Source organism: Hippichthys cyanospilos, chromosome 20 (assembly GCF_059441005.1).
Source record: "Hippichthys cyanospilos isolate Australia breed blue-spotted pipefish chromosome 20, RoL_Hcya_1.0, whole genome shotgun sequence".
Classification (NCBI taxonomy): Eukaryota; Metazoa; Chordata; class Actinopteri; order Syngnathiformes; family Syngnathidae; genus Hippichthys; species Hippichthys cyanospilos.
The window spans coordinates 14181309-14200496 of NC_142388.1; the positions used below are offsets into that span (position 1 = coordinate 14181309).

General features: G+C 39.5%; 1 protein-coding gene across 2 annotated transcripts in view; it reads left to right on the forward strand.

Annotated features, from left to right (window-relative positions):
* Positions 1-14486, forward strand: part of ddhd1b (DDHD domain containing 1b) — a 37164-nt gene extending 22678 nt beyond the window's left edge. Inside the window, exons 12-13 of one of the 2 annotated variants that reach the window (XM_088402880.1) lie at positions 2511-2759; positions 11501-14486. In XM_088402880.1, coding sequence (XP_088259006.1) covers positions 2511-2759; positions 11501-11685 — 434 coding nt within the window. In that variant the 3' untranslated portion in view covers positions 11686-14486. The remainder of the gene's footprint in view (positions 1-2510; positions 2760-11500) is intronic. The other variant, XM_088402881.1, reaches the window with a different exon arrangement.
* The last annotated feature ends 4702 nt before the right edge of the window (positions 14487-19188 follow it).

Sequence of the window (19188 nt, forward strand, 5' to 3'; positions counted from 1 at the left end):
TCATCAACATTGCGTGGACATCGGGGACAGTGCCCTTGGATTGGCAGACTGGGGTGGTGGTCCCCGGAGGGGGACCGGAGGATGTTTTCAAACTACAGAGGAATCACACACCTCAGCCTCCTCGGTAAGGTCTATTCAGGGGTGCTGGAGAGGAGGGTCCATCAGGAAGTCGAATCTCGGATTCAGGAGGAGCAGTGTGGTTTTCGTCCTGGCCGTGGAACAGTGAACCAGCTCTACATCCTCGACAGGGTCCTCGAGGGCCCAACCAGTCCACATGTGCTTTGTGGACTTGGAGAAGGCGTTCGACCGTGTCCCTCGGAGATCTCTGTGGGGGACGCTTTGGGAGTATGGGGTACTGGCCGCCCTGATACTGGCTGTTTGGTCCCTGTACGACCGATGTCAGAGCGTGGTCCGCATTTCCGGCAGTAAGTCAAATTTGTTTCCGGTGAGGCTGCCCTTTGTCGCCCTTTGTTCATTACCTTTATGGACAGAATTTCTAGGCACAGCCAAAGCGGTGAGGGGGTCTGGTTTGGGAGCCTCAGCATTGCATCTTTGCTTTTTTGCGGATGAGGTCCTTCCCCAAGTGGAGGAGTTCGAGTATCTTAGGGTCTTGTTCACGAGTGAGGGTAGAACGTGACATCAACAGGCGGATCGGTGCGGCGTCTGCTGTAATGCGGCCTCTGCACCGTCTGGTTTGGTGAAGAAAGAGCTGAGCCGAAAGGCGAAGCCCTCTATTTACCTGTCGATCTACGTTCCTGCCCTCAACTATGGCCACGAGCTGTGCGTCGTGACGGAAAGAACAAGTGGCTGAAATGAGTTTCCTTCGCAGGGTTTCTGGGTTCTCCCTTAGCGATAGGGTGATAAGCTCAGTCATCCAGGAGGGACTCAGTGCTGCTCTGCATTGAGAAGAGCCATTTGAGGTGGTTCGGGCATCTGCTTAGCATGCCTCCCGGACGCCTCCCTGGTGAGGTGTTTCGGGCATGTCCCACCGGAAGAAGGCCCCGGGGACGACCCAGGACACGCTGGAGGGACTATGTCTCTTGGCTGGCCGGGGAGCGCTGGGGGATTCTTCCGGAGGAGCTGGACAAAGTGGCCGGGGAGAGGGAAGTCTGGGCTTCCTTGCTCAAGCTGCTGCCCCCGCAACCCGACGCCGGACACAGCGGTAGAAGATGGATGGATGGATGGATTATATATATATATATATATATATATATATATATATATATATATATATATATATATATATATATATATATATATATATATATATATATATAGTATATGCTGTCTTTAACTAACTAGTCCGATAAAAACACGCTAGCAAAATAGACAAAATTAATAACTAATATTTTAACTGAGTGCATGTGTCAATGCAATGTGCTCTATGTATGCTGTCTTCATCCAGTATGTGATTTTTATAATCAACATTTTTGCTGCATCTTTTACGTTAGATTGTATTTGCTCTGTTGAAGTGTTATCTCTGCAAATGAGTACATATTATACTTTTTATGGACAAACATACTACAAACACACATTTCTACGGTTTCATCTTCCCAAGACCTTTAGAACAATTTCAGATTTTGGATTCTGGGGAATCCAAGAAGATTCTTGGATTCCCCAGAATCCAAGAATCTGGGGATTCTTGATTCTTTCTGAGGAAAGCTCGTTTTTCCCCAAACATGACTGCACAAAGCAAAGTGCATAAAGACATACTTGCAAGCACAATTCAAGGACAAATCATATGGTTTTTGCAAAAAGTTTTATATTAACATGTGACATATGACCCATGACCAGTGAAAGATTTATATGTATTCTCTGTTTCATCATATTTTAACTGGGTGTATTTTTTTTCTCCAATAAGACAATTTGATACATAATGCAATACAAGGTGTGCAATACAATTCAAGGATGGTATGATTTTGAAGTGGAATGGTTTACTTTGACTCAGTGGGATTACAATTCAATTCGATTTGGTACGGCCCAATTTGAGAGGCTATAATCCAGTCAGCTTTATTATTGTCATTTTACGCACTGTACATATGAATGGTCAGTACTTTAAATATAATGATTCCTGCAAAACAATTTTCTAAGATGGTTGGATACACATCTCAATGCTTGTTGATGTGCAATTATTATTAGATCCTTTGCACACACTTCTTTTAAATCAAAACAGTGTTGGTGACTCATATTACTGTACAACAAACCTTTTTTGTCATTGTTCATAGTACAATATTACAAGCTCATGTTTACCAATTTGCTGGCATTCGTCCGAATCCATTTAGCTTGTATATTTTGTTTGTTGTAAATTGTTTCGGTACTGTTCATATTTTTACCTTTTAGTACTTTTTTGTAATACTGTACGTTGTGAAACGAAGCTGCTAAAATGCTTTTGATTTTTCTCAGCATTTGTGGTCCGAGATTCAAAGCCATCCTTTGCAAGACCCCCTTTGAGTTTGATTGCTTTGTTCAACACCATTCATTCAACAATGTATGATCCTTTTGCCCTTTAGGTGCTGCAAGTATTGGAAAGGGAATCGGGGAAATCCTGTTTTCTCGCTTTTCTCGATCCAGTGGGCAGGTGGGTGGAGTGGAAGTGGAGCCCTCAGAGTTTGAGGGTCGAACCACAGAAGTGGAGAATGCAGCGGGAGAGAAGATACTGCTCTCCGAAATTGATGAGGATAAACAAATAGAGGACGAACGGAGGGAAATAGAGCAGGCAATGTCCCAATCCACTTCAGTAGTCTTGGACCACACCAACTGTAAGTGCAAAGGTTCCCCCTTTTTTCATGTTTAACTTTCTGCAAAGTAAAATGCCAATTTTGTGATAACAGGACTTGGATAACAACTACCGGGTTTGGTTTTAATACAATAAGATGACTTTTTCTGACTTTGTCCCCCTCTGGTTTAGTCAACCAGAAACTAGTCATCCAAACCACAAGCATACTCAACATCCATCCATTTTCTATAGCCGCTTATCCTCACAAAGGCTTGCTGTTACCGATCCCAGCTAGCTTTGGACAGTAGGTGGGGAACACCCTGAACTGGTTGCCAGCCAGTTGCAGGAAGGCTGGAGCAGGTGGATTTGAACTCGGGTCCCTGAACTGTGAGGCGGACGTGTGAACCACTGCCCCACCGAACCGTGCATACTCAACAGTCTCGTTTAATTTTTCCCCAAATTTATGGAACAATAAAAGGTCTCAAAAAGTGATTCACATATTTTGTATCTCCTGCCAAATCCTCTGATCGTTCATGTCATTTTTTTTACCTAAAATGCAAAATAGGATAAATAGGCTTTTATTTATTTTTATTTTTTTTACATAACCAAAGTACTGATGGTATGGTATCAGTGTCGGTGATACTGGTAGTGCTTGGCGATATGGAACAAATACTTTATCATGCTACAGAATCGGGTTTGGACACCCCTGACATAGACTATGTCCAGAAATAAAATCACAAGACAGAAATATTTTGGAGACATAACTTATTTTGTTAAATTAGTTTCTTGTGCTTGCTTTTAACTTAAAGCAAGTGCATACACAAAAAATATTGTAGCGTTCTGATACTGCCTACAGTATAGAATTCTTTTCAAAGTGTAAAAAACAATAGAGACGATCAGAAAAAAATGGCACTATAAACCTTTTCTTTCGTCAGAGAAATATGTTGCCAGAATGGCCAGCACTACATACTGGCAAAAACTCAGTGGCGGAGGCACATTGATAATGGCAATCTATCTTATTCACTTTAGCGTCACTGAACTAGTTTTGAGAATGAACCAACCCTCCGTGCACTAAAATCATGCAAATGTTTCACTAAACAATCCATAACTTCATTACAACATCCAAATCACTTCACAACAGGATAACGGTTTACAATTGTCTTATCAAAAAACATGACATAAGATTATAAAAAATGTAAATAAAATATCTCATACTCGCCAAACTCCATCCATGTTTGCTCATAGTGTTCCTTCTTTGTTGTTGCCACAGTGAAAGGGGCCAATAGTTCCTTTACCCGGTGAACAAGCATGTTAACCAGGTAGTTAGTTGGGTAAAATCACATAGCGGCTGGCCAACAAGCGACAAGTATTGTCTTGAGTAATCAGCACAATGTACAGGTTGTCTTTTCTTCTTCTTTTTTTTTGTCTGTTAAGTCTGCCTTGAAAATAAATTTGTAGGAATTTGCAGTGGTATATACCTCCGGCTGGGTGCCCCCGTTTCAAGCAATACATTTCACTTCAGTGGCTTTGAACCAATCAGAGGGTGCAAACATGCTTCTGTCCCCAAACATGTTGGCAGGTACCAGAAATGGGAAAACAAAGGCTGATTGGTCAAATTCTTTAAAAAAACGAAAAGCTCTCATGTTGTTCCAATTAGGCATGGGCTGATAACCTGATTGACAATATATCACCATTTGAAAAGTCACTCTGATTTAATACCTTCCCTATCTGTCCAAACTGCCAAGTTTTTTTTTTTCCCTCCCGCATTGTCTGCCATAAAGTGACAACGTGTAATACTTAGACCGTTATTCATTTTGAAAACCCACTATAAATTTCAATAAGATGTTAATAAATGTTTTGTTGTTATCATATACTACTTTCATGTAGTGTTTTACATGACATTATTTGAGGTAGGACGTGAGCAGTCTATGGAGATGTAGTATGCGTAATGATGTGAAGCAATTAAAGTTTTCAATCTGTCTGAGCTTGCAGTGAGCAAGTGAGAGACAGACAGAGGGAGAGGGAGTGAGTAAGACACAGTGCAAGCGTGTTGAGGGAAAGACTCTTGTCAACATGAAATGACAGAATCCACATTGTAATTTTAATTAATACACATAGGAATTGAATAATTGATATGAAGAAACTACCATCACTAAATGGTAGTTTAATTCAAATCCATCATTTTTTTTAATATTAGGCTGTAAATGTATACCTCCCATTTTTCAGTTGAAACTGGATGTGTTCAATCTGAAATAATTAACGTATACATTTATTGATGAGCAAAACCTGTTTTACTCACTGAAAGTGTGTTTTGACTTTACACATTTATTTATGTTTAGCGTTTTAAACGTTTGTTTCTGTAACAAATTATGTATTGTATTTTTTGTTAAAAAAATTAAAAAAGTATTTATAGTTAAAAAAATGGCTGTTTAGCAATAAATATTTTAAAATGATATATTTTAGAGCTGTACTTTTAATACCGCAATACCATGATATTTTTGCTCAAGGTACTGTTATATTGATCTGATATCATCCCATGCCTACAAACAAGAAACCTGAGTCTGAGTCTGAGTCTGTTGTCTGAGTCTGAGTCAGTCAACAGATTCATGATTCAAAAGATTTATTTTCATGTCTTATGTTGTACCATACAATGAAATTCTTATTCTGTTCACTTCCCAAGCAGCAGGCTACATTCCATAATTGGGCAATAAATAGCAATAAACAACAAACAGAGACAATGGTGCTAATAATGTAGTGCAGAATATTATGTAGTGCAAAAAAAAAATGTGCAAGATATTGTTTATGTGTGTAGTAGGAGGCAGATTAGTTTGTGAGCGGCTTGTGGGTAGAAGCTGTTTGCCAGTCTGGCAGTCCTGGCCCTCAGGCTCCTGTAATGTCTGCCTGATGGCAGCATTTCAAACAGGTCGTTTTGTGGGTGTGTCCTGTCCTTGATGATGTTGCGTGTTCTCCGCAGAACCCTGGTGTGGTAAAAGTCTTGCAGTGAGGGTAAAGCTGCTCTACACATACACTGTGAGCTCTTGATCACACGCTGGAGAGCCTTCCTGTCTTGTGCCGTGCAGTTGCCGTACCAGACTGTGATGGACGCGGAGAGGACACTTTGGATTGTGTATTTGTAGAAGTTGTCAAGAGTCTTTGCTGACAGTACAGTCTTTGTTGGGACTTCTTGATGATGTGTTGAGTGTTGTGGGACCAGGTGCGATCCTTACTGATTTAGGTGCAGAGAAATTTGAAGGCTTTCACCCTCTCCACCTCAGTCCCATCAATGAATAGTGGTTTGTGCGGCTCCACCTGCCACCTTGGTCTACGGTCAGTTCTTTGGGTTTGTCTGTGTTGAGATGGAGATTGTTGCTCCAACACCAGGCCACAAGGTCTGCCACCTCCTTCCTGTATCAGGCCCACCAGCGATCAGCCTGATGACTGTAGTGTTGTCCGCGTACTTTATTATGCTGGTGTTGTTTTGGGAGGTAACACAGTCATAGGTGAAGAGTGTGTAAAGCAGGGGGCTCAGCACACAGCCCTGGGGTGTCCCTGTGTTTAAAGTCCTGGTGCTGGTTGTGCATTTGTGGACTCTGACTGATTGGGGTTATTGACATAACTTTAATAACTGTCCAAAATGTCCCCAAAAAACATGCATTACAGGGCAGTTTGCATTCAGTCACACCAGATTGTGTGGCTGCAGAAAGTCCCCATATTTAATTGTTATATTTAAAGAAAACACATTATAAATGTTGAAATTTGTTGTTACAACATTCGTAATTGTAAGGTTGGGCACCACTGCTGTTCACTGCATACAAAGTGTTTATGTTGAAAGAAAGAAGGAACTGTTTTGAACCATCAAAACGTGTTTTTTTTTTTTGTCCATGTGGCCCAATCAATGCGTGTGAGATAATATCCGTAATCAATATCAATAACTTTCCCATCACAGCCACATCATAGCAAGCAATCTAGGGCCGAAATTTGGGCCAATCCCAGTTGTCTTTGGGCAGCAGGTGGTGTACAGCCTGAACTGGTTGCCAACAAATTGCAGGGCACACAAAGACAAACATCCATTCGTATACACTAACACACCTAAGGACAATTTAAAGTGTTCAATATACCTTCAATGCATGTTTTGGAATGTGCAAGAAAACTAGACTACCCGGAGAAAACCCACGCAATCACAGGCAGAACATGCAAACTCCATGCAAGAAAGCATAAGCCCAAAGCAAACTTTGCCCTTGTGAGACGGACATGCTAACCAGGCCACTGTGCTGCCCACTGTGGTTATTTCTAGTTGATACTTTGGCGAATTATCCCTCAAGGAAACTAATTATAAGCTGAATAGCTGAAAAAAGCTGAGGTTCATGTGTTGACTGGTCAAAAGTGTTAAACTTTTAAACGGTTCCATCTGACATGATGTGATTATTGTACCTGCTATTGGAATTTACTTTTTAGTGGTCTTTCAACAGTTGAAATTCCAAACACACATGGTTGCTATGGACAGTTGAACAATGTATGTGCCATAGCTTCAAACACGTTTTTCTCAAAACTAGGGATTTTAACTTGGCAACATTCAAATAGTAATAAATTTGTAAATTATGAGGTACCTCAATGTATTGTTAAATTTTAAAGGGAATTTTATGTAGAATCAAACCATGAATATAATTTTTGCATCCAATACACACACACACACAAACATATATATACATAATATTGTGGCAAACAAACACAAACACATGTTGCTGTTCTCTTTACTCTCCACATGCTAACACAGAACTGTACAACACTGTCGAAATCATCAAAGTCAAAACCAAGTTTCAATGCATCAAAGGTTCATTCCAACTTGCCTGCTAGGCCACACTTCTCCTTGCGAACACCCACAAAGGCAGAAAGGGAACCCCACAGAGTGTTTCACTAGTCTGACACTAGGTGCCAGACACTCAGCGGGACTACCCAGACTACCCAGCCGGATTGCTCACAGTCGACGGCCCGGGACTCTGGAGCTGGACCGCGCCAGCCACTTTCACCAGCGCCTGGACCAGCCTATTGATTCCCTTTCTTTCATTAAACAGTCTTCCTCAATATAATTCTCAGTCGCTCCCACATTAAGAGCACAGTCTGTGTGCACACAAGCAACGTTGCGTTATTTAAGCCAGCGTCCTCGAGTTAATTCGTCCAAGGAAGTTTGCGGTAAAAATCTCCGTCAACTGTTAAGTGACTACGTAACGATCTCCTTCACACCTCCATGAGAATGATATGCAGCCAGTCCAAGCCGCTTCAATGGAAACAAACATCTCAAAAATATGAAGGCATGAGACGAGCATGCTTAAGCTTTATAAAAGGCAAGAAATCCGATACGCAAATGTGCGAAGTGAAGCACGTGACGTTACGCATCAGTGATTTTTGTCTTGTATGCGTACCTACCTTATGTCCATATAAAAAAAAAAAAAATATATATATATATATATATATATATATATATATATATATATATATATATATATATATATATATATATATACTGTATATATATATATATATATATATATATATATATATATATATATATATATATATATATATATATATATATATATATATACTGTATATATATATATATATATATATATATATATATATATATATATATATATATATATATATATATATATATATATATCTACAGTTGTGGTCAAACGTTTACATACACTTGTGAAGAACATATTGTCATGGATCTCTGGCATTTCCAGTCATTTCTAGAACTCAGATTTTTCTCTGATGGAGTGGATTGGAACAGATAATTCTTTGTCACAAAAGCATTCATGAAATTTGGTTCTTTTATGACTTTATTATGGGTGAACAGAAAAAGTGATTACATCTGCTGGGTCAAAAATATACATACAGCAACATGAGTCGTGTCAGTGAAATGAGCTTCATCGCATGGCCTCGACTTCTTCTGAGCAAGTATGAGTGATTACAGCAAGTGACTTCTCTGAAGCCATTTAAATAGGGCTCATTGGATGCAAATGCTCACAAACACTACAATGGGAAAGTCAAATGACCTCAGCATGGATCTGAAAAGTCGAATCATAGACTTGAACAAGTCAGGAAAGTCACTTGGGGCCATTTCAAAGCAGCTGCAGATCCCATGAGCAACAGTGCAAATAATTGTAAGTATAAAGTACATGGCCCTGTTTTGTCACTGCCACGATCAGGAAGAAAACACAAGCTATCACCTGCTGCTGAGAAAAGATTGGTCAGGAGAATGAAGATTCAACCAAAAACCACCAAAAAGCAGATCCACCAAGAACTGGAAGCTGCTGGAACATAGGTGTCAGTGCCCACAGTCAAGCGTGTTTTGCATCTCCATGGACTGAGAGGCTGCCATGCTAGGTGCCTTGCTCCAAAAGCGGCTCCTTAAGGCTCGACTGAAGTTTGCTGCTGATCACATGGACAAAGAAAAGACATCCCAGAGCACAAGTGTCAAAGTCAAGGCCCGGGGGCCAGATCCGGCCCGCCACCTCACTTTTTGTGGCCCTTAAAATGCTGACTTGACTTCAACCTCTGACTAAAATACCAAAATTGCAAGTTGTCTTTAACTTTTAAAAATTGGGGAGAAGAAAAACAAACGTTTTCTTATTCTCCAAATCTCTTTTGAACAGTTTTTGCCAACTTATGATATCAAATCTTGGTAAATGTGTGATCAACACACTTAAAATGTATTTGAATTCACAGTCATTCCGGCCCTCTGACAGAAACTATCACTATAATGCGGCCCAAAATTAAAATTTGTTTGACACCACTGTCCCAGAGGAACGTTCTATGGTCAGACGAAACGAAAATCGAGCTGTTTGGGCACAATGGCCAGCAATGAGGCCTTTAACCTGAATGAAATTCATATTTTTCAAATTCAATATATCAATAAAATAGTGTGTACATGGAACTGTGTTATTCTAATAAAGATTGAGATGACGTAATGTCAGTATAAAGCAGATATAGTCTTGGCCCAGGAGAAATAAAGACAAGTCGGCTCCTCCAAAATGAACAGATGATATCCCCCGACCAACATTCCACCATGGGCAAAAGGCTAGGTGTGGCCTTCAAGAGAAGATACCAGCCAGGGTTTATGGTGGTCAGACCTCCTCCCGCTTCAAAGAACAAAGACTTTTGAAGATGTCATCCCCACACAAACAAACACCCACGCCTGCACGACGCCATCCCCACACAAACAAACACCCACGCCTGCACGCACGCACCAACCTGCCCACACACACTCATACACACACACACCCCCACACCTACGCGCACGCACACACCCTCACACACACACATGCACGCCGGGACTCCTCATCAAACCCCCATCCCCTAGAGTGGATAAGAACAGGATGCAAAGGATGAAAGTTTGTCACTGTTGCAGCTACACGTGGTTGGTGACAGTGGTCTGAGATATCTCGTGTACTTTTCCACTCTCTGTCTGGATTAAACCAGTTGTTTCACTATGTTGTGGTATGTGCGATCTTCCAACAAAAATGAGCACGCTAGGAACTAGTTTAAGGCAAGAAGCTTTTTCTAGATTCCTTCAAACCCCAAGTACACCATGCCTACTGTCAAGCGCGGTGGTAGTAGTATTATGCTATCGGGCTGTTTTGCTGCCAATGGAACTGGTGCTTTACAGAGAGTAAATAGAATTAAGGAGTAGTATTACCTTCAAATTCTTCAAGATAGCCTAAAGTCATCAGCCCAAAGATCGGGTCTTGGGCGCAGTTGGGTGTTCCAACAGGACAATGACAAGCCATCACATTTAACTGAACTGCACCAATTCAGTCAAGAAGAGTGATCAAAGATTCAACCAGAAGCTTGCCAGAAGCTTGGAGATGTCTACCAAAAGCACCTAATTGAAGTGAAAATGGCCAAGGTACATGTTACCAAATGTTAGCGCTGCCTCTCAAGAATTTTCCAAAAGGTGTGCTAACGTGGATCACAATCACACTGGAGATGTAATAATGCATTGATTGTGACATTCTATCTCACCTTTCTGTAGTCTCTGTCCAAAGGAGACCTTCTTATTAAGCTACTTTTCATCCTATAGCTAAAATAGAGGTGGTGGCCAAGACAAAAAAAAGTTTTGATATCTGTTATTTTTCAGTATTTGTTACATGCCTGCAGTTTTCTTATACAATTTGAATACTGTCATATATTTCCGTTTAAATTTACTGTACATGTAGAAGTCAAATAAAAATGAGTTTATTTCATGTAACACTGAATACCACCCGTGGCCATCCCATTGTGACACCCTGGTGACGCCATAGAAACAATGTCCATATTAGCCGCTTAGATGGAAGACAATGTAGTTGATCATATTTTCATGATTATGTATTTTGCAATTCAGCTTTTCTTTGAGACAAGAAAATTCGGTTTACTGCTATACACAGTATGCATTTCAGAGGTAAAAACTATGGGCAATATAAAACAAATAATTGCAAAAAATCTCATTGTTATTGTTTAAAAACCCCTGCTTTGGGTCATTGCAATTAACCTGTAAAAAAATTAAAATAAAATAAAGCCCCACAGAATGAGAAAGTTTCTCTTTCTGTTTCCTGGAATATTTCAATGATTCGCAAAACCTCTGACAAAAATATAAATATGTTGAGCCGTGATATGTTTTCTCCTTTTTGTCTTTTTCTTTATATTACTATTATTATCATCCCTATTACTAATATGCATATAATACTACAGGTATAATTTAAAATATTCCTTCCTGTTTTTTTTTCCTCTGTGTTTCAGTGGAACTTGAACGACGCATTGACTTTGAGCTGCGAGAGGGCTTGGTCGAGAGCCGTTATTGGTCAGCGGTGACATCACACACAGCTTATTGGTGCTCTTATGATGTGGCACTCTTCCTCCTTACGTTCATGTATAGAGCCCAAGAACCTCTTGAGACTTCTGAGGACAACACCAATGCCTCATGAAAATGTTTTAAAAAAATCCATGCTTACTAATGCCTAGCCTGTCAATTCAACTTCTATTCACACGTCTGAAAAAGAAAATGAGAACTTTCAAAATGAGAACTTCTCATTTACAATTTTATTACAAAATGATTTCTAAAAAAAATGCTATTGATTCACAATTCATGCCTTTTTATACACTGGTAATATTTTTATAATGTGACATTTTTTAACAATATAGATATTAAATTAAATCCATATTTTATTGTATACCTCTTATTTATACATTATGGATTTGAATATAAAAAATGTTAATTTATGCATTTTTTTCTTTATTTCAAACTCGGCTAAATGAGCACGAAATGACTCTCACCTTGTGAATTGAAACTGAATTGACTAAGATGAACACTTGTATCCAGTAAGCGCGCGTGCTCACACACACACACACACACACACACACACACACACACACACAATCTATTTCCATCCCAGTAGCCACACTAACCTCAATGGGATCTTTGACAAAATGGACATATTGTGTCCAAAGCCTTCTCCTCTTGACCACTTGTCTTTAAGTGATAATCGTGATCTTTTGCAGTAACAATTTGTTCCTTCGCCAAATGATTTAAGTTGTTTCCATGTTGAACTTTTAACGTGTTTTGTGTGTCTGAAGTGTAGTTTCCAGTTGTGACTGAGGCAAAGATGACCCCCCCCCCCCCCCCCCCCATAATTGCTCTTACCTAAACATGGCTCTGTACAATTCTCGGCTATGTAATTGTGATCATAATAACCATCATGGTAAGACGGAAAGTGTGAACTTGTCTGGTGACATATCGCGCAGTTGCAAAAAAATGAGCTACTCAAAAATACATTCAGATTTTGGTGACTAGAACGATTCACTTGTAGCATATCCATAGCAAGGTGGCCCTCTCCCCATCTTGACAACAACTCAAATTTCTGAAGTGTTCATGTTCTACCTCTTTTTGTGCTTTTTGTGTTTGTGTACAGTAGAGCAGATGACTGGAGACCAAACTGAAAGAAACAAAAAATGCTCAACTGTAAAATGACTCACTCATTAATAATAATAATAATAATAGCCATCTATTTTTGCTTTCTGTAATCCCTTACCGTAATTTCTAAAAGCCACTTTTGAATTGACATGACGGCACCCATTAGCATAGTGGTTAGGCATTCCTCACAGATAACAGTATGTGACATCTCTAGCAGAAGGAAGTATTGAAGGTGAAAATGTACTTCCTGTTTTCTGTTACTAATTCAAACTACGTATACACAAATAATATGAAGATTCAAGAAATTAATCGAGGTGTAGTTTTCATGTCCTAATCACAAATTGACTGTTTTTGTTCATCTCTAAATGTTTATGGTGGTCAGGGCTCGCCAAGTCAAATTTGTCTACATTAAAATCAGTATAGAATCCGTTTATACATAGAGTTTACTAGTTTGCGAGCATGATGATAACATCTTATGTTGAGGCGAAATGTTTCAGAGTTGCCAACAATTTTCTGATCGCAACAACGTATGTGGAATTAATCTCAGTCCAATATGACACAGACCACAAGACAAAAAAGACCACAAGCGTGTTATTTTTTTCAATGTCTCACTAAAGTATTGCCTAACTATATGAGCAAGCAGTTCTCACCAGAATGTTTCTCTTTCCAACACACTTGATTTGAATTATTAGCTCATCAGCCAGCTCTGCGATGGCTTGATAATGATTGTAAACATTTGAATCGGGTGTTTTGGAGAGACCAATGTTAAAAAACATGCAGGACACTTGCCCTGGAGGACTGGAGACTAAGGCTATGCTTTAGAATTATGCAAAACATTGTATTTTTCAGATTAGAAAGAGAATAATGAACAATGATCAATGTGCGTTTTCTTTTTTTCAATGAATGTGACACAACTTGATGTAATGTCCAAAGAAATAACACCTTATCCCAATATTTAGAATATTTTGGGGCATAAGTGTCAGCCAGAAAGTCTTTCATGTTTCCAAATTCATCAAACTTGAGCTTTTATTGTATGTATGTATGTGTACGTGTATGTGTGTATTTATTTATTTATTTATTTATTCGTTCATTCATTCATTTATTTATAATGCTTTTTAACATCAGATGTCCTTTTTTGACTGCTGTATTGCAATTTTGGTACAAATAATCAACTGCATGTCATTCAAGAACTGTATTTCACAATGCCAAGGTTTATACATTATCATGGTTTTAGTGATCGAGGTTGTTCAATCAGGTAAAAATAAGGATGATTTAAAATGAAAAATGAAATGTATAATTTATGGTTTGTCTTTTGACATTTCAGCGTTAGCTAATTTGTGATTGGGGCAAACCTGACACGACTCACCTTATGCTAACATGTTGACTCATATGACAACATTCAGGTAATGCGCAGGTGAATGGGCCATTTTCACTACATAGGTTTGAAGCAGCATACAATAATTCTTTATGTAACAGGGTTTTTTTTTTTAATGTTTTTTTTTTTGCAATATGAATTGATACGATAAGGTAATAAAAATGATTTTGTTATTTCTGACAAGAACTAAGGATGAAACTGGGCAAATGAAGACGTATTATTGTATTTGGTGTTTGATTTCACAGAATTTCAAGATGTGTATACTTGTATATTAACCAATGAGTTTTGTGTATAATCCTCCTTTCATGTGCACAACAACATGTAGTCTACTTGTGAAATGTCAAAATGTGCGAGCCACTGTGTGTTTGGAAACTGTTATATGGTATGCCAGTTGAAAAAAAACCTGACAAACTGAATAAAGAACATCATCACATCACTGATATTATCAATAGTTTTCTGTTGACATTGTACAGTCACAATGTGACGTGAGAATTGCACATGCGTGATTTGCCCCGAGTTTGCAAATTCCTACGCTCTTTGTCAGAGGTCCAGTTTGGGGTATGGTAAATGTTTTCTGGAACGATAAATCATTAAAACATTCAAACACACCTGGCCAGTAAACTTACTATGGAAGGTCTATCGTTTTTTACTTCTTTGTTTGCTTTTTCCATATATCAACAGTTTGAGAAAACACACGGGTGTCTTGCATGTTGTCAGAAGCTGTTTTAAGTTGTACAAGCAAATATATTTTTACAGTGTACTGTTTACATTTTTGAAAGTCAAAATGTGTCAGAGAAATCTCTAAAAGAAGATTAGGACAAGCCTAGCTGCTAAGCAGCAAAAAGAGTAACTCAGACCAGCCAAGATTGACTTTTCTATACCATGACACAGGGAAAAAGCTTGGCTAGCGAACTCATGCGTTGCCGTCACTAATTCACCGCTCAAGCGCCCCTGCCTGGTTTTTATTCATTCAGCAAAGCATTGCACTTTACAAGACATAACAAAAAGAGCCAATTGGGCACCACCAACAGCTGGGACAAGGTCCCAGCTCACACTTTCCTGCGTCTTTCCTGCAACAGCTTTATCTAAGGACTTGGGCGAGATGAACTAGGACTGCATACATGGATAGCAATGCACACTATTCTAGACAAGAAATAAGCACATAATGATAACAACCTAAAATATGATTTCCTTCACAAAATGTCAGTTCGGGTTAGGGGTCCTTGGTTGATGACGGTCCATTCCCGCCGTGGTGACGCTTTCTATGGAAATTGGAAAGAGGAATTAAACTATGCCAGTGCTTCTCAATTATATTGTGGAAAGCCCCACCCCTGGAAAGAGAAAACATTTCGCGCCAACCCACTTGGCCACAGCCACTATAAAGGTGGTTATTTATAAAAATTGTATAAGTGTACCAAAAAGTGTATCTTTTTAACATCAACAAATGGAAAAAAAAAAAAAATCGACTGTCAACAATTGCTAACTACTTTTTTTCTGGTGTTTATACAGATTACAGGTTAGTCTAAGGCAGGTGTCACCAACGTGGACCCTGCGGGCACCAGGTAGCCCCAAAAGATCACATGAGTAGCCTGCAGGCCTGTTCTGTAAATTGCTCTCAAGTGATAGAACAGTGTGATTTTCTTGAACGTTAGAATTATACATATATTACATGTAGCTAACATGCCACTTGCTTTACATATTTACTACACCTGTTCCCTAATTATTGTGACAAATCATTAAAATGATTGGTATCTTAACATAAATTGGTGCCCTTCATATTAGTCAGTACCAAAGAAGTAGCTCTCGGTTTCAAAAAGGTCGGTGGCCCGGTGACCCCATGTCTAAAGCTTTGTCGAACACAAAGCCAGAGTTCTTGAAAACTGGCAATAAATTATTTATGCATATTGTTGAGCAATTTTAATTAGATAGAGCAATGCATCCTGAAAAGATACAGTTATTGTTTACCACATTGTCTAATAAAACTGAAATATCAGGGTACTCTGTTGTCAAATGATTGGGTATTCCTTTGCCTATGAAGTACCATAAATGAAAAGGAAAGAAAAAAAATGATTGAACATTGGACTAGGGTATAAGTAATTGGACATTGGACTCATGTATGAATAATTTTGAACATGGCATTTTTTGGTTCGAATAATTTTTAGGACGAGTGTATATTGTATTCTTTGGGTTTATCTGTAAAAAAAAAAAAACTATAAAAACAACACAAAATCAAATTTTATTGCTGTATTTTTCTGGAAATTGCTTTTATTTTATATTTTAGTTGAATTTAAATTTTTGAAAAGGGAAACATGGTCCTTTTTTGTCTCAGAATCGGAAATTGAATGAACGCAAGGTACAGGGACAATGATGACATATTAATTAATTCTATTTATTTCATACATTTTACTGTAACATATGTTAATATCTGTTGTTGGTTTTTGCTCACGTCTTGCAAATACAATTTGAACCGAAAATTTTGTCTGTTTTACTTGCGTGATTTTTGGGACTCCAAAAATTTCTGTTGGGACTCATAGTTATTTAGTATTGTGAGTCCCGGGGATCCAAAGTATAATTCACTCCACCCAGCTTTGGGGGCCTGGTAGACGAGACTCTTGAGCAGCACACTCGGGTAAAGACGCAAATAACACTTAGTACTTATACATTGGTGGCATCCTCATCTGTTGGGTGTAATGGACAATATAGGGACGATTGTAGTGAGTGTCAATTATTCAATGCCCGTTCAGCGATGAACCTTCCTTGAGGGCCCTTCCCATTTCTTAGGCATTTTGGGGAGGAAGGTTAATTGGAATTGATCATCATTATTGATTGGGTTCGTGGCCAGCTCTATCTATAAGGGCAGCATGGCTCAGTGGTAGAGTGGTCGTCTCCCAGCCGAGGGGCTGTGGGTTCAAGCCCCCGACCATCAAGACCATGTCGAAGTGTCCTTGAGCAAGACACTGAACCCTCAGTTGCTCCTGATGCTGCGTCATCAGTAGGTAAATGACTTGTGTGAAGCGCTTTGAGTACCGAAGGTAGATAAGCGCTATATAATTCAAAGTCCATCCATCTATTGTCCATTGTGGATGCTTACACAGGCTGGTCTGAGGCAATTATTCTATTCCAACTCATGGCTCTTTCGATAAATTGTAAATGTGGGAATTTGCGAAAAGTTGAAACAGTGTTCGGGCAGTGTTGTGGTTTACCCAGTCTCAAGATTTTATTTAAAAAATATTTTCAGAGTGGTTTATTCAGAATTTGTAGTAAAGTTTGCAAAAGTCATGTTTGGAGTCGTGTTGGCATGGATGGTTGTGCTTCCCCTGGCACTTATGTCAAATATACAGTTCCGTGAACTCACAAACACAGCTCATTTTATTTTGTCTCACCAGGGGATAGCAGCTTCCCAGTCCAGTCTTTCAGTGGGTGCTGGAAGGGCAGGAAAGTGGAGCCTCTAAAGACAGACATGTGCTTTGGGGCTCCCAATCACTTGTTTGACATTTCTGTGAGCAGGAAGTGACTTATGGCCTAGCGATGCCAGGGGACCAGGTGTGCATCATGGTGTGATGGCGCACCTGTCGGACGACACCTATTGGGACGTGCCAATCCTGAGGGCCATCATGGAAGAAGTGCTCTGATCGTGCCAGGGCGACATCTTTTCAGGAGTCTGGCAAATGGGGGAAGGGTGAAATTAGCACCCTCCTCCTACATGTGACGCAGCGTCACCAACTCATCTCATTGGATGCTCCACATCACAAAGAATCCCTTCAGATGACATCATGCTCATCACCGACGGGTGTTCGAAGAAAGGGGCTAAAGATGCACAACACCGTTCTAACAAAGGCATAATAATCCTATGGGCGGTGATGATGGAAGCCACACCATTACTCAGAAAAAACACTTTTCTCCAGGACAAGTTGTTGTCCATGCAGTGTTCTTTTGCTCTTATGACTAGCTGTTAAGGACAGACGTGCGACAGGACTTTCACGGACTTGATTCAGTATCTTGACTCTACAATTCGGGATATTTTTGTTTGTTTTGGGGTCCAAAACGCTGAAGGGAAAAATATGGGAAAAATGTGAGTTTGAACTCTTAGTAAAGTGGTGAGCATACATAACAGGGCGCAGGTCCAGCGTTACACAGCATCCAGATGTTTGTCCAAATATAGCCGAAGGTAGAGAGAGCCACAGCTGTAGCAGCAAAGGCATGTCCTATCATTGTATTGGCATGTCGGATTGATTTTCTACGACAGACTCAAAATAGAAACCCTGAAACCAACGCTGACACAAAAAGTCATGCCTACCAAACAGGAACTAAACCACTCTACAGAGCTATTACTTATGGCTGCCTAGTGTTGTAACCAAGCCAGTAGAACACTAATCCCGCAAGCCGTCAGCCCAAGGGAAAAGTGTTCGCTGGTCCTCTGTTTTTTTCCCCCCGCCTTGCGTTGGTTTCAACAAAGCGCAATTGAGCCTAATTTGAACTCCCTGCCGCCGCTGCACACGGCCCTTTGGAGAGATGGCTTTGGGTGCCCCTGGGTGATGCAGATAGCCACACTAAGCCTTACCTACTTTACGTGTATGAAAGACAACAATATTTATGTAAAGATTTTTTTTTTTGGTGTATGTGTGTAATACGCATTCATTGTTTGTTAAAGTATGTGGAAAGAAAAATTAATGACATTTTAAATGTGGGGGAGGCACATTTCAATTATTATCATAATTACTATTTTCAAAATCATTCAACCCTAACAGTTGTGTAGGGTTGCATCGTAGCATGTGTACGATAATTTGTAATATTTTTAACTTAGTACACAATTGAATGAAATAGAATAATTAGCTTCATGAGGAAAGTGAAACACATCCAGGCGGAATATTGGCATAGTTGAAAAAGATATTAGAGACACTTGATCAACAAGAGATTTTAGACAAGACATTCGAGCCCCTAGCCGAAACAATTAGACAAGAGACCTCTATAAAGGGATTTCAAGTAGGCCAAACAATTCACAAAATGAATCTCCTGGCACATGACATCATTCTATATCTCAATGACCCTGATAACTCTCTTTCCAGGCTACAAACTGTGCTGCGTACCTACAGTAATATTTCAGGCTATAAACTTGGAGAAATAATTTGGAGAAAAGTGATT